Source organism: Schistocerca nitens, chromosome 1 (genome assembly GCF_023898315.1).
Source record: "Schistocerca nitens isolate TAMUIC-IGC-003100 chromosome 1, iqSchNite1.1, whole genome shotgun sequence".
NCBI lineage: Eukaryota > Metazoa > Arthropoda > Insecta > Orthoptera > Acrididae > Schistocerca > Schistocerca nitens.
The window spans coordinates 979,834,127-979,850,099 of record NC_064614.1 but is presented as its reverse complement, the minus strand read 5'-3'; the positions used below and the strand labels follow the sequence as shown (position 1 = coordinate 979,850,099).

Here is a 15,973-nt window from a genome sequence, read left to right as displayed (position 1 = left end):
GCCTCTTTTATAACAGAATCTCAGTAAGTTGCCGCATGAGCCAAGAGTCTCGTGTTCTCAAACTGTATCTTGTGTCCCTTCTCCAGGCAGTGCTCAGCACTGGCCGACTTTTCAAGCTCCGTTTGCTTAGTATGTATGACTCTTGTGCTCGGTACAACGCTGTACAGTTGTGCGAATTGTCTGACCTAAATACATGCTGCCGCTCTCGCAAGGGACAACATACACACAGGGCACACGGAGAGCCATGTCGTCTTTAACAGGAAGCAGCATATCTCTTATCCCGGAGGCGAGCGGAAGCTGAGCTCAGTCCAATTCTCTGCAGTACACGTGCTAACTTGCTGCTTGTTGCCCCTCAGTACGGCAGGAAAGCCGCCTCCTTAGCTTCTTCTGCCGATTCACAAGGCGTCCTTCTTTGGTGGCACCTGAAAGAGTTTGCAGTGTCTCTCTAGGTATAACTATGACCTCTGAAAACGTGTCTGAAGTGCTGCAATACAGATTGTAGGTGGTCGTCATCCTAAATAACTATTTATCTGTGAATTGGCATGTTCAGGGCCGCTTTCTTGTGTACTGGGTGATTAAAACTATCGGCATTCAAATTTCGACCAGTGTGCGTCGGTTCCCTGTTCCTTCCGCGTGCTTCAGCATCTATATAGGTCAGACATCTCGCGCAGTTGCAGAGCGTTGAACCGAGAACCAGGGACATACATATTAAATAAAGGAGCTTGACAAGTTGGCCACAGCTGAGCATTGTCTGGAACACGGACACAAAATGCAATTTGAAAACGCAAGAGTCTTGGTTCACACGTCAACTTTCTGGTTCAAAAATGGCTCTGAGCACTATGGGACTTAACTACTGAGGTCATCAGTCCCGTAGAACTTAGAACTACTTAAACCTAACTAACCTAAGGACATCACACACATCCATGCCCGAGGCATGATTCGAACCTGCGACCGTAGCGGTCTCGCGGTTCCAGACTGTAGCGCCTAGAACAGCTCGGCCACTGCGGCCGGCCAACTTGCTGGGATTCCGTTATAAAAGAGGCAGCTGAAATCAGAATGATCAGCAACAGTTTTAACAGAGTTCAGGCGTACACACTGAGAAGGGAGTGAGAGCGGGCTTTGCATGACAAAAGAAAGCAACAACGGATGCTTAACGCTTGTAGGAAAGTGGGAGCGACAGTTTCCAACCTGGGCGCCGACAGCCCGGGCCATCTGACGTCACTCGGTCCCGCGGCGGGCCGAAGATGCTATGAGCTGCCCAACTCACCTTCCGCGCACGCATCGTTTCGGCCTTCTCTGTCAGCGCCCTTCCGTCACGGAGGCCCTCTATCTCTATCGCTGGATTGCTATACGATGGCCAAAGCTTCAGAAGAGGACATCGCCTGGAACTGCTGCCACAAAAAATACAGCCGCAAACTACACAACGCCACCTGCTACCTGGACAACAAGATGGGCAGCAACAACCTGTAAAACGTCGACAGGACCTGTCAACAACACTCCAGCACCACTGACAGCGCCACCGACTCCGCAGACCGCAGCACCATCTCCATCTCTACCAGCTCCCCCAACACAAGCCACATCATCGCAAGCAGTGTCGTCAGTCGCAGTACCATCAGCAACAGCAGCAGCCACACTATCATAACCGGAGTAGCCCCAACACTGCCAGCTATGAGCACCAGCTACAACGTATACTCCGACGCCAGCAGGTAAACATTTCCTGCCCTCTGTCATCCCCTAGCCTCCCTTCCACACCCAGCGAAATCTTATCGCCAAAACTAACAAAAGGCCGAGTACCAGTGATCGTCATGGTGGAACCAAAAGGATCGACTGAACTTTCCCAGATACTGACGGCATGCAGGTCGAACTCATTCTAGAATAGCAACACCTAGTACATTCCTCTTCCTTTTTTGCTCAGCAGCTGTGACCCAAAATTTCTCAATCCAAAGACACTCCTAAATCACATTCAGCGCTACATACCAGCAATGCAAATCCAGCAAATCGTGCCTAGGAAATATTCCATCATCGTTAAAAAACACTCCTCATTCCCATTCATCCCTCCTCCGACTTATTCCCTCTTTTGAAGGAAATGCTACCACTACAATACTTACAAATCCCCCACCTAAACAACCGCAACCTCCACGCTGAACCCCCACATGTAAATCAGTGATCAAAAAGGTCAACTTAAAGTACACTGACAAAGAGACGAAAGTGAACTCAACTCACTACTGGGAATCAATGTGTGCAAGGCACTCTGCATTCAATGTATTAATGGACCACGCTTCCTAGTACCAGCTTCTCAGAATCAACTGACACCAATTAAATATGGGGCCTTGAATAACCGCAGGAAGCATCCTGTAGAAGCATCTCGATCCACTACACAAGCATACAGATTTCAGCGATGCCTCCGATGCAATGGAGATCTGACAGAACACTGCAGGAACCCACCCCATCTGTCGTCATTGCAAGCAAAACCACTTTCACAGACAATCCCCGAACCCAAACTCCCCTCCTCCCTGCAACATCTGCGACCAACCTCATCCCACCTACTCCCAAAAATGCAAATCCAAGCCCTCTCCCAAAAAGCCTGGACTCACCATCCCCAAACGCACAACTGATCAACTGCTCCTCACAAACAACTCCCTCTGTCCTCCACCCACCGTTGAAGATATAATCAGTTTCACAACATTAATCCAGCAAAACATCTATCCTTTTGAAAAGACCCTCATCCATTTCAATACGTATGTCACATATTCCAAAATCAAGCCCATTTCACTTTCGATCGTCTGGAAACACTAGCATAACCTACCCTTCCAACTCCTTGTTTTACTGAAAATGTTGTAGCAGACGTACAACATCCTCTATCGAAATATCCATTCCCTCAACTCTAATGAACATCTTCTTATCCATAACCTCCTACAACAAGAACTCTATGCTCTCCTCCTCAACGTAACCTTTCTCCAACCCCACCATTCCATCTGTATGTCTCCTTACATCTTACATCGCACTGATAATCCGAAATATTTCCTCTATTCCCCAACCGCTTCTCAATTATCCAACTGAGCACCTTACCCCCGCCAATTCTCAAAACTGACAGTAACCCTTGCTACTATCTACATCCACGCTAATCATCCCATCCCTTACGATTTCCAGACAAATTTAGACCAAACACCATACATAATCACAGCCAACCTTAAACTTCAGTCCTGCAGAATTGAGAAAAACATAGGTGGTGTGAGTTTGTCAGCATCCTCAATGGCCACAATATCCATTTCCCTGTCCACACCCATTGTGATGCATGTACCACCCCCGATACCATTTTTGCCTCCCCAACTTCTTGAGGTGCACTGCAGTAGAAGTCCTAGATCCAACTCGGAGTGATCACCAACCTGTCCTCCTTCAGATCTCATACAGTGTACCCAACCCAACTCACACCACTCCTAATAATCCATCCCGAGTTATCCAGGATTATTACTGTGCAGGCTGGAATGTATACTGTGCCCAAATCCATACCTTAATGGAAATCCATGATTCCAGCCTCCAAAATCCTGATGACATCCAAAGTGAGGTTGACTTCCTACAATACGCCTTCTTGGATGCCATTTCCAACCATATCCCACTCTGAATTCACTACTAAGACTGTCTTCCTCTTGCTTCATGTGCTCACGTGCTCTTGCCCTGCTCCAAGAATCTCTTTGCACCTACAGAGAATTCCTTCGTACTCGTGACCGAGGCATGCTCACGCGCCACTGATGGCTCCAGTGACATGTTTGCAGTTATTTACAAGCCATGTGACTTTGGGACTGGCACATGACATGCACTAAACTAAAAGAAACACCTAGAAACTCTGCAAAGTCTTGGAAAGCCTTCCATGGACTCTACAGAAACAACCCCACTCCCACCTATCCATCCTACATAACAAAAGACCGCTTCCAGACAATCTCACCAAAGCCAGCCACTTTGCATCCTACATGGAAGGCACATTTCCCACACCAACACAAGATCCTAACTTAGATTACACGATGGACTCTTACGTGTATGAACATGCCAATGAAACCACCCCACCTCTCGCACTAAACTTCCAGTACTTACACAACACTCCACGAACAGGACTAAACACACCAATAACAGCTGATGACATTACACAAAAACTCGCTAAAAAGCGAAACACTGCACTGGACCATGTTACAATTACCTACTGCCTCCTCAAGGAATGTCCCAGACCTTATTACGAAATCCTTTACGATACCATACTGAACACAGATTATTACCCACAGCAGTGGAAAATGTCTGAATTCATCCTCTTCCTGAAACCTGATAAACCATCTTCACAGACTACATCATATCAACCAATCAGCCTCACATCAGTTTTCAGCAAAATCTTTGAGACTTACCCACCAAATCCACCAGCACCTTGCGATCCACCTATCCATTGCCAGTATCCAATGTGGCTTTCGTCCCAACTATTCCACTGATGACCGACTTCCTTACCTTACCCAACTAATCTCCCATCAACTGAATAAAAGAAAGTCCGCCATATTTGTCACCCTTGATATCTGAACAGCCTTTGACCGGGTATGCGATACTGGACTACTCTTCAAACTACAAACCTATGCACTGCCAGTTAACTACACCTGCATTACAGCATCCTTCCTTCAACACCATTCCTACATACATCACAATCAACCATGCCTGTCCCACATCTTTCACCCTGCTGCAGGTGTACCTCAAGGCTCGGTGCTCTCACCTGTCCTTTACATCCTGTACACTGCAGACATTCCCAAGCTGCCGCCCCCATTGTACCTCCTGCAATATGCTGATGACATCACCTACCTAGCCACTCATCATACCCTTCAACTCTCCCATGCCTCCCTCCAATGCCACTTGAATCTCCTAGTCAACTGGTGTAATGTATGGGAACTTCAAGTCAGTCCACAGAAAAGCCTATCCACCATCTATGGTCACACCACTCAGTGTTTCGGTTCATCATATTTCCATCTCTCCATCTACAAACAACCTGTCCCTCTGACTGATGAAGTAAAGTATTTAGAACTAATGCTCGACAGAAAATTAACGTGGAATGCACATCTCCTTACCATCCAACGCAAAGCTCGATACCGACTAAAACTATTAAAATTACTAACAAGCCACACTTGGTGTCTACATCCTTTTACCATTATCCTCACTTATAAATCCCTCATCCACACCACCCTAACATACGTTCACGTTGTCTGAATCTATGCCTCACCTAAATTCTGTGGGTCCCTTGAGATACTGGAAAGACATGCACCTCGCCTCCACCTTGCCTTCCACATCTGCCTGCTTTCCCCAACTCGCCTCCTGTACCTACTCATCCACTTCCCACACCTTCTTCTGTTCCTAGAGCACCTTCGTATCCAATACATAAATTGCAAAACAACCCAGTCCCAGCGACCAATTTCCCACACACTAATCACAAATCCACATACTCTGCTGTGCCACTACATCCATATTCCTCCTTCCATGCACCTCCATGCCGTTTCCGTCCTCTCCCACCAGAATTTTAACTAACTCCCACTTCCCAATGATGAAATCTATCCTGAGATATACCCTCCTTTCCAACCCTAATCATGGCACTCCACCTCACACCATTGTCCAAATTTCTCCATCCCCCTTCATCCACTTTTCTGCCTTTTGGTGGCTACCTGCAGTTCTACAGGACCCCATGGTCGTACTGCCTTTTAGTGGCTACCTGCAGTTCTACAGGACCCCATGGTCATACTGACCATTCCACCTTCATCATGACAATATTTTTTAAGTGTCACTTCACATCACCATTACAACATGTCAACATTTACATTCACGAGTGACTGTATTTTAGCCATAATATAAAATCATCAAATGAGTTTTAAAAACCCTCAGTATTGCTATCTATGTATATTTCACAAATTCTCATTTATTGTTACTTGTTTTTATCTAAAAATTATAACTTGTTTTTACATAATCATCTCTCATTATCAGCTTTTATATATTTTAACTTTTTAAACATGCTTTTTGTAACCTTTGGCTGAAGAGCGGCTTTGTCTGCTGCCAGCCCACCCCCTATGTGGGAAACTGAAATAACAATTAAAAAAAAAGTCCCGGCAGTCAGTAGTTTTACTCCTGATGATGATGTTGGAGACGGCCATTAGTGGATTAGAGCAATGCACTTTGTAAGCACACATATGAAGATGCTGGTGAACTACACAATGCAGTGTTGATTGAGGTACATCAGGTTGCCCAAATGCTTGACGAATTTACTTATATGGGCTTCTGAGAAACATTTGATATTCTTCACTGTCTCTTCTGAAACTCCAACGTACATCACCAGGATGTTTCATAACACTTCCTGTTGCCAGAAACTTCCTATATCATTCCTTAATTGTTTTCACATCAGGTGGATCATGTTGATACACACGACGATAATTTCTTTTCACAGTAATCAGTGATTTCGTTTCTCAAAACCACACTACTGCTTGTGCGCACTGCTGTGGAGTTGCCATTTTCACTTCATGCGAGCATGCTGCACTCTGGCGACGATGCTTGGCACTTCTGACACGGGAATATAAATTCTTTGAGATGCTCTGCAATGTGGTGCATTTTTCATTGTTGTACTGCTGAGGTTTTTCTCTCCTGGGTCCTTGAAATCAGGGAGGTTCGAATGGGACACCTTGTACTATGGCTCAGGTTTTCAAGAATAGCTGACAGAGCACTTGATAGATATTTACTTAGTAGAACAATTCATGATGGGAGGTACCCTTTGTACAATACAATCACTGTAAAGAAACTGCCAAAGAAACAGAAACTATTACACAATAGGTATACAACAAAAAATGGGGCTATAGATACAGAGATGCTAAATAAAATGAATTTGGCTGTAAAGGCACAATGAGCGAAGTATTCAACAGTTAGTTTAGCAGAATGTTATCAAGGAATCTCTCACAAAACCCAAAGAAATTCTAGTCATATGTAAAGACTGTTAGTGGTTCCAAAGTCCAAGAAGTCATGGACATGAAAAATAAACTGAAATTGAAAGTAGGCAATCAAAAGCAGAAGACTGAACTCGGTTTTCAAAAGTTCTTTTACAAAAGATAAACCAGGGGTATTGCTCCAATGTCATTTTCTTGCCACTGTAAAGATGAGTGATAATGATAGAATGTCTGTGGTTTTGAGAAAAAACTGAAATCGCTACAATTGAACAAAGCTCTAGGGTGTTATAAAGTCCCTATGAGATTCTACGAGTATTCTGAATTTGCAGCTGAGTCCGCCCCTCTTTTAATTATAATAATATACTGTAGATACTTCAAACAAACAACAGTGCCTAGTAACTGGGACAAAACAAAGGCAACACCCATCTACAAGAAGGGTTGCAGAAGCGATCCACAAAACTTTAGGCTATTGTCCTTGATACACATTTGTCGTAGTATGTTAGAGTCTATTTTGAACTCAAAAGTCACTGCAGGAATGACTGTCGCACTCGTGGACCCTACCAGCACCAAAACAACATGAAGAGAGCTCTATCAGTGTGAAACTGCAGGGCGAGCTGGAATTCCAAAGTCGCTCGTCGGTGACACAAATGTCTATTACAAGAAAGCTACTGACACCATAAACTCTGGACTATAGTGCAATGGAAGAAACCCATTTGGTCGGATGAGTCTCATCCCACATTGTTTCCAACTTCTGGTCGAGTTAACGTCCTGAGAGTGAAATATGATGGGGGGTCGGTGATGATTTGGGAACCATATCGAGGTAATCCATGGGCCCCATGGTTACTCTGTAAGGGCGCATTACTGCCAAGGAATATGTGACTATATTGGGTGGGCAGGTCCATCTCCTGGTACAATGTTTGTTCCCCAATGTTGACCCTGCGATCCAAGATGACAGGACCCATGTTCACACTACCCACCTCGTCCAGGGCTGGTTTCATGAGCACAAGGATGAATTATTGCATCTCCCCTGGCCACCAAGTCACCATAGATCAATATTATTGAACTTTTGTGGTCTATTTTGGGAACAAAGTTCCGTGATCTCTGTTTACCTCCATCATTGTTACCTGAATTTGCCACTGTTTTGGAGGTAGAATGGTATAAGATTCCCTTGGAAACCATTCAGGACCTGGAAGCTCTGGAATGTTAACAGTTTTTCTACACCGCATTAGGAATGGTAATGTGTTGCATTTTTGGCGATTTCATATTTTTGTCCATCACTGTACACTGTACTACTGCCTGAAAGAAGCTGCGCAAATATTCAGTCAGATTAAGATAAGGTGTCAAAATTTTGCAAAGATTGACAGCTTGCTTTAAATGTTCAAATATTTAAAACTATGAACTTAAAAAATGAAAAAAAACTGTTTCCCATTATCACAGTATCAACGAGTCACATTTTGAATCGGTCAACTCATGTAAGTAAACATCTGGATGTGACAATTTGTAGTGATATGAAATACAACGATCAAATAGATAGTCATAGGTAAAACAGATGGAATACTTGGGCTTACTGGTAGTTTACTAGAGACATGCAACCAGTCTACAAAGGAGATGCTTATATATCATTCGTGCGACTCATCCTTGAAATTCTACACATTTCTCTTGACAGAACATCAACAACTGTTATTCACTGTGAATGATAAAATCTGCTACAGCAGTAAAAATTATTTGTTTCTAAAAAGGGAAGCCTCACCCAGTTTCATGACATACATTCCATCTTTGGGTGCATATTAAAATGTGAGTCTACAAAGGATGCATAGCTAAGGCTAAAATATGTTACTAGGGACGCACTATTTTAAAATATTTTAACCTGTTTTAAACTCAGACATGCATCCTTTGTGGGCTTAAATTTTAATGCACTCCTGAAGATGTGATACATGTCCTGAAACTCATGCCCCCACACCCATCATCGTCGCGACTGCACAGACATCCCTTCACTGTTCCCCCTGTCCCCACAGTGGATCTAATCTCAAAGGATTGTGTATATATTGTCCCAGCTATTTAAGAACCATTCCCTCCCATGTGGGTCAGGCACAAAACATCTCTGAATAACGTTGTGAATCTAGTCATGTGAACTAGCAGTTGAAAATTGATCGCGTTTTTCCAGAGATATTTCATACACTTTCAACCATGGCAGATCCAAAGACAGCTTTGTTTATATTTTTATTACTCTGGAGTAAGATATCAATTACTTTAGCAGTCTGTATGCATTCATTGAATCCTAATAAATATGTTTGTAAAAAGGTTTATCAGCTTCCTCAATAACCCTTGAATGTTCACAGATATTATTGTCTATGTACTACCTGATTATGGAATTTAGTAAATACTGGGAATGTCTTGTATATTTCTACTTTATTGACACAATTAAGTTCTTAAATTAATGAGAAATGGCCCTGGGGGATCAATGAAGGGTGAGTTGATCCTAGTGTGTACTGTTTCAGTATGATAACAGTCAGTCAGTACTACATTCCTTCGTCTACCTATCACCAAAGATATGCTTTCCCATGAAACTGTCCTTTGCCATTAATGTGTGATAAATTATAAATATATCTCTGGGCCTTTCAATATCTAAGCTTCTCAATTATCATGACATGATATTAATTAAGGGTTCGAATCCTTTCAATGTCTGTTCAGCACAGGCACTATTTTCCACTTCTCGTTTATTAGCAGAATCACCTTGACAATGAGCAGCAAAGATACTAGTGTGATAAGGTCCAAACTATTTTCGGTCCCAATACTCATTAATAATTCACATACAGCGAATAACCCCCCACCCATGAACCATGGACCTTGCCGTTGCTGGGGAGGCTTGTGTGCCTCAGTGGTACAGACAGCCGTACCGCAGGTGCAACCACAACGGAGGGGTATCTGTTGAGAGGCCAGAAAAACGTGTGGTTCCTGAAGAGGGGCAGCAGCCTTTTCAGTAGTTGCAGGGCCAACAGTCTGGATGATTGACTGATCTGGCCTTGTAACAATTACCAAAACGGCCTTGCTGTGCTGCTACTGCGAACGGCTGAAAGCAAGGGGAAACTAAAGCCATAATTTTTCCCGAGGGCATGCAGCTTTACTGTATGGTTAAATGATGATGGCGTCCTCTTGGGTAAAATATTCTGGAGGTAAAATAGTCACCCATTCAGATCTCTGGGCGGGGACTACTCAGGAGGACATCGTTATCAGGAGAAAGAAAACTGGCGTTCTACGTAGCGAAGCGTGAAATGTCAGATCCCTTAATCGGGCAGGTACGTTAGAAAATATAAAAATGGAAATGGATAGGTTAAAGTTAGATATAGTGGGTATTAGTGAAGTTTGGTGGCAGGAGGAACAAGACTTCTGGTCAGATGAATACAGGGTTATAAATACAAAATCAAATAGGGGTACTGCAGGAGTAGGTTTAATAATGAATAAAAAAATAGGAGCATGGGTAAGTTACTACAAACAGCATAGTGAATGCATTATTGTCACGAAGATAGACACGAAGCCCATCCCTACCACAGTAGTACAAGTTTATATGCCAACCAGCTCCGCACATGACGAAGAGATTGATGAAATGTATGATGAGATAAAAGAAATTATTCAGACAGTGAAGGGAGATGAAAATTTAATAGTCATGGGTGACTGGAATTCGACAGTAGGAAAAGGAAGAGAAGGAAAAGTAGTAGGTGAATATGGAATGGCAGTAAGGACTGAAAGAGGAAGCCGCCTGGTAGAATTTTGCACAGAGCATAACTTAATCATAGCTAACATTTGGTTCAAGAATAATGAAAGAAGGTTGTATACATGGAAGAAACCTGGAGACACTGGAAGGGTTCAGATAGATTGTACAATAGTAAGACAGAGATTTAGGAACCAGGTTTTAAATTGCAAGACATTTCCAGGGGCAAATGTGAACTCTGACCACAATCTACTGCTTATGAACTGTAGATTAAAACTGAAGAAACTGCAAAAAGGTGGGAAATTAAGGAGATGGGACCTGGATAAAATGATAGAACCAGAAGTTGTAGAGAGTTTCAAAGAGAGCATTAGGGAATGATTGAAAAGAATGGGGGAAAGAAATACAGTTGAAGAAGAATGGATAGCTTTGAGAGATCAAATAGTGAAGGCAGCAGAGGATCAAGTAGGTAAAAAGACAAGGGCTAGTAGAAATCCTTGGATAACAGAAGAAATATTGAATTTAATTGATGACAATATAAAAACACAGTAAATGAAGCAGGCAAAAAGGAATACAAACATCTCAAAAATGAGATCGACAGGAAGTGCAAAATGGCTAAGCAAGGATGTCAAGAGGACAAATGTAAGGATGTAGAGGCATATATCACTAGGGGTAAGATACATACTGCCTACAGGAATATTAAAGAGACCTTTGGAGAAAAGAGAACCACTTGCATGATTATCAAGAGCTCAGATGGAAACCCAGTTCTAAGCAAAGAAGGGAAAGCAGAAAGGTGAGGAGTATATAGAGGGTCTTTACAAGTGTGATGTACTTGAGGACAATATTATGGAAATGGAAGAGGACATAAATGAAGATGAAATGGGAGCTATGATACTGCATGAAGAGATTGACAGAGCACTACAAGACCGGACGAAACAAGGCCCCAGGAGTAGACAACATTCCATTAGAACTATTGACGGTATTGGGAAAGCCAGCCCTGACAAAACTCTACCATCTGGTGAGAAAGATGTATCAGACAGGCGAAATATCCTCAGACTTAAAGAAGAATATAATAATTCCAATCCCAAAGAGAGCAGGTGTTCACAGATGTGAAAATTACTGAACTATCAGTTTAATAAGCCACAGCTGCAAAATACTAACATGAATTCTGTGCAGACGGATGGAGAAACTGGTAGAAGCTGACCTCAGGAAATATCAGTTTGGATTTCGTAGAAATGTTGGAACATGTGAGGCAATACTGACCCTACAACTTATCTTAGAAGATAGCTTAAGGAAAGGTAAACCTACGTTTCTAGCATTTTTAGACTTAGAGAAAGCTTTTGACAATGTTGTCTGGAATACTCTCTTTCAAATTCTGAAGGTGGCAGGGGTCAATTACAGGGAGCGAAAGGCTATTTACAATTTCCACAGAAACCAGATGGCAGTTGTAAGAGTCGAGGGGCATGAAAGGGAAGCAATGGTTGGGAAGGGAGTGAGATGGGGTTGTAGCCTATCCCGATGTTATTCAATCTGAATATTGAGCAAGCAGTAAAAGAAACAAAAGAAAAATTCAGAGTAGGAATTAAAATCAATGGAGAAGAAATAAAAACTTTGAGGTTTGCCGATGACGTTGTAATTCTTTCATATACAGCAAAGGACCTGGAAGAGCAGTTGAACAGAATGGACAGTGTCTTGAAAGGAGGATATAAGATGAAGATCAACAAGAGCAAACCAAGGATAATGGAATGTAGTCGAATTAAGTCGGGTGATGCTGATGGAATTAGGTTAGGAAGTGAGACACTTACGGTAGTAGATGAGTTTTGCTATTTGGGGAGCAAAATAACTGATGATGGTTGAAGTAGAGAGGATATAAAATATACACCGGCAATGGCAAGGAAAGCGTTTCTGAAGAAGAGAAATTTGTTAACATCAAGTATTTGTATGGAGTGTAGATGTGTATGGAAGTGAAACATGGATGATAAAGAGTTTAGACAAGAAGAGTATAGAAGCTTTCGAAATGTGGTGCTATGGGAAGAATGCTGAAGATTAGGTGAGTAGATCACGTGACTAATGAAGAGGTACTGAACAGAATTGGGGAGAAGAGGAATTTGTCACACAGCTCAACTAGAAGAAGGTATCGCTTGGTAGTACATGTTCTGAGGCATCAAGCGATCACCAATTTAGTATTGGAGGGAAGCGTGGCAGGTAAAAATCGTAGAAGGAGACCAAGAGATGAATACACTAAGCAGATTCAGAAGGATGTAGGTTGCAGTAGGTACTGGGAGATGAAGAAGCTTGCACAGGATAGAGTAGCATGGAGAGCTGCATCAAACCAGTCTCTGGACTGAAGACCACAACAACAATAAGTTGACGATGCAATTTTCATTAAATAAAATTTGACGTCGGAAAGTCAGCTCTAGTGAAGGAGAAAAATGATGTTGTTTCTGATGTTATTAGTTATGTAAGGAAAAAAGAAACATAATGGGTAAGGTAAACAGACTCTATTTATTCCTTTATAAATATCGTTTTATGTGTTTGTTCAAGTACATTTTCGCTAGCAAATAAGTGTCGATGTTTTGAAATGTTGTTTCACTTCTCAGCATTTTACCACACAAAACTAATCAAGAGCATGTTATAAAGTTTGCTTTGGCCAGTAATAAAGTTTATCATTTTTAGTTCCTCAAATGATCTTATGGTTTTGTTTGCCGGGAGGCCCCATTCAATTCAGGTACTAGACTTTAAATTTTTGTATCACAGATGGTAAATCATAAGCTCGCTTTCACTGTTTGGTACTGGACTAAGCAGATTGGCACTACGTGATGTGATGCACTTTGTGAATACATGCTGATGCTACAGTCATGTGATGTGATGACCAGTGTGAATTAACTTCAACTGCTTGTTCAGTAGGTATTGTGAAGACTTTCTACTTACGAGCCACAAACTTCAAACATTCGGCAGATGTGATTCCAGTCATGTAAGCAACATCAGTGTAGACTCCACTCTGCACAAGTTCTATTGGCTCTACTGTGAGGAAGGCTCCATCATGCTCGGGCTCAATACTTGGTGTGAGTACGCATTTAAAAAGCGCCAGGCTGTCCTGTAACATCATTAAAACTATTAGAATTGTAATCAGCTCAGTGAACGAAATAATCATTGCAGAGCATCCACCCAAGCTAGATGTGTAAGTGTTCATATGTATATATCTAAAAACAAAGATGATGTGACTTACCGAACGAAAGCGCTGGCAGGTCGATAGACACACAAACAAACACAAACACGCACACAAAATTCAAGCTTTCGCAACAAACTGTTGCAGACATCTTTAAATATATCTGCTTGTGTCTGTATATGTGTGGATGGATATGTGTGTGTGTGCGAGTGTATACCTGTCCTTTTTTCCCCCTAAGGTAAGTCTTTCCACTCCCGGGATTGGAATGACTCCTTACCCTCTCCCTTAAAACCCACATCCTTTTGTATTTCCCTCTCCTTCCCTCTTTCCTGATGAGGCAACAGTTTGTTGCGAAAGCTTGAATTTTGTGTGTGTGTTTGTGTTTGTTTGTGTGTCTATCGACCTGCCAGCGCTTTCGTTCGGTAAGTCACATCATCTTTGTTTTTAGATATATTTTTCCCACGTGGAATGTTTCCCTCTATTATATTGATGTTCATATGTATAATATTACATAAATTCAATTTTTGATACATGAACATAAAAATTATTGCATTCCATCTTGGCACAGACCGATAGTAACCTTCTATTACTACAATTTAAAACACAGCTGTAGGTTGCACAATGTTCTTTATTAAGAGTCGCTTTCTGTGATGGCTATAGCTCATCCATCACTGAAAAATTACACATGGAAAAAAACTGGCAATTGACTGAGAAAGTACTCTGGGTCCTGCACCTTGAAATTACAGGTTTCCTAAGCTTTCGTATTTGGGTAATGAGTCCTATAGCATAGCTAAACTACTTCGTATTCAAAATATAAGAACAGTGAAACTTCCTGGCATATTAAAACTGTGTGCCCAACCGAGACTTGAACTCGGGACCTTTGCCTTTCACGGGCAAGGCAAAGGTCCCGAGTTCGAGTCTTGGTCGGGCACACAGTTTTAATCTGCCAGGAAGTTTCATATCAGCGCACACTCCGCTGCAGAGTGAAAATCTCATTCTATAAGAATAGTGTATACCACTTTATTCGATAAATATGCTGCCTCTGGCGTATATATGCTCGAGTGCTGTGAATGTCAAGCTGCTTATATTGGCCAGACGGGAAGAGCCTTTAAAATTTTCTCACTTAAGAAGGGGCAGGTTAAGCATAATTCCACCTTCACTGAGTACCTTGAATCCAGTGCCTGTCAGTCACTTACACTCGGAAACTTAAGGGTTTTGCACCACACTTATGGCAAAAACGGTTTTTGTTTCTTGCTGTCATTATCTTAATTTTACGTTATAGGGTTATGCAGGACGCTCTGTACATTACTGTGTGACTCTGTTTATCAACTGTGTCTATGTAATAAATGTAATTATTGAGGACATGTATTGACTAATTTCATGGGATATAGAACACAATGCCAGCACAAGTAAACGCTGGTACCAAACTCTTGGAATGGACTATTGTCACTGCAATTCTCCCTTGTTTGTTGATGAAATCCTGTAGAAAATGAATTTTTTGGTGTAACAGTGTTGGGGAACTGAATTTAATTGAAACAACCAAGACATAGATTAAGTTGACTAAGTCAAATTATATTTATATCTGGATAAAAATTTGAGCTGGCAGGTGCAATAGAGTACCTAACAAACAAACTGAGTGGTTTTACATTTACAATGCAAATATTATCAATGGTAACTGACACGGATACACAAAAAGTAGCATGTACAAGCTACTTTGAATCCATTATTAGGTATGCATGAATTATTTGATGGGAACCATTTCGTTAATTTACATGATGCAAGAAACAAAGAAATTTTATGCTTCCCAATCTCGGCCTCAAATTGTATGCCCATAGACCTCAGTACATGAGGATGAAAATTTATAATAAATTACAAGGGAACAAATTAAAGCAAATGAATTTAGGTTCACTTAAAAGATAGTGGATGAATCCATGCAGGATGAACTAGAAATTTGAGTTGGACACAATGCAATACGTATCTCCATAAATATCATTTTAGTGTTATATTATTGTTTATTAATGTAAAGATTACTGTAAATGTATTGTAAATATGCTGCCTCTGGTGTATATATGCTCGAGTGCTGTGAATGTCAAGCTGTTTATATTGGCCAGACGGGAAGAGCTTTTAAAATTTTCTCACTTAAGAAGGGGCAGG

General features: G+C 41.8%; 1 protein-coding gene across 2 annotated transcripts in view; it reads right to left on the bottom strand.

The window, feature by feature from the left end:
- LOC126237688 (esterase FE4-like) overlaps positions 1-15,973 on the bottom strand; it is a 143,707-nt gene that overhangs the window by 42,356 nt on the left and 85,378 nt on the right. For both annotated transcript variants that reach the window (XM_049947743.1, XM_049947742.1), the window contains exon 7: positions 13,582-13,747. In XM_049947743.1, the coding sequence (XP_049803700.1) occupies positions 13,582-13,747 (166 nt within the window). The remainder of the gene's footprint in view (positions 1-13,581; positions 13,748-15,973) is intronic.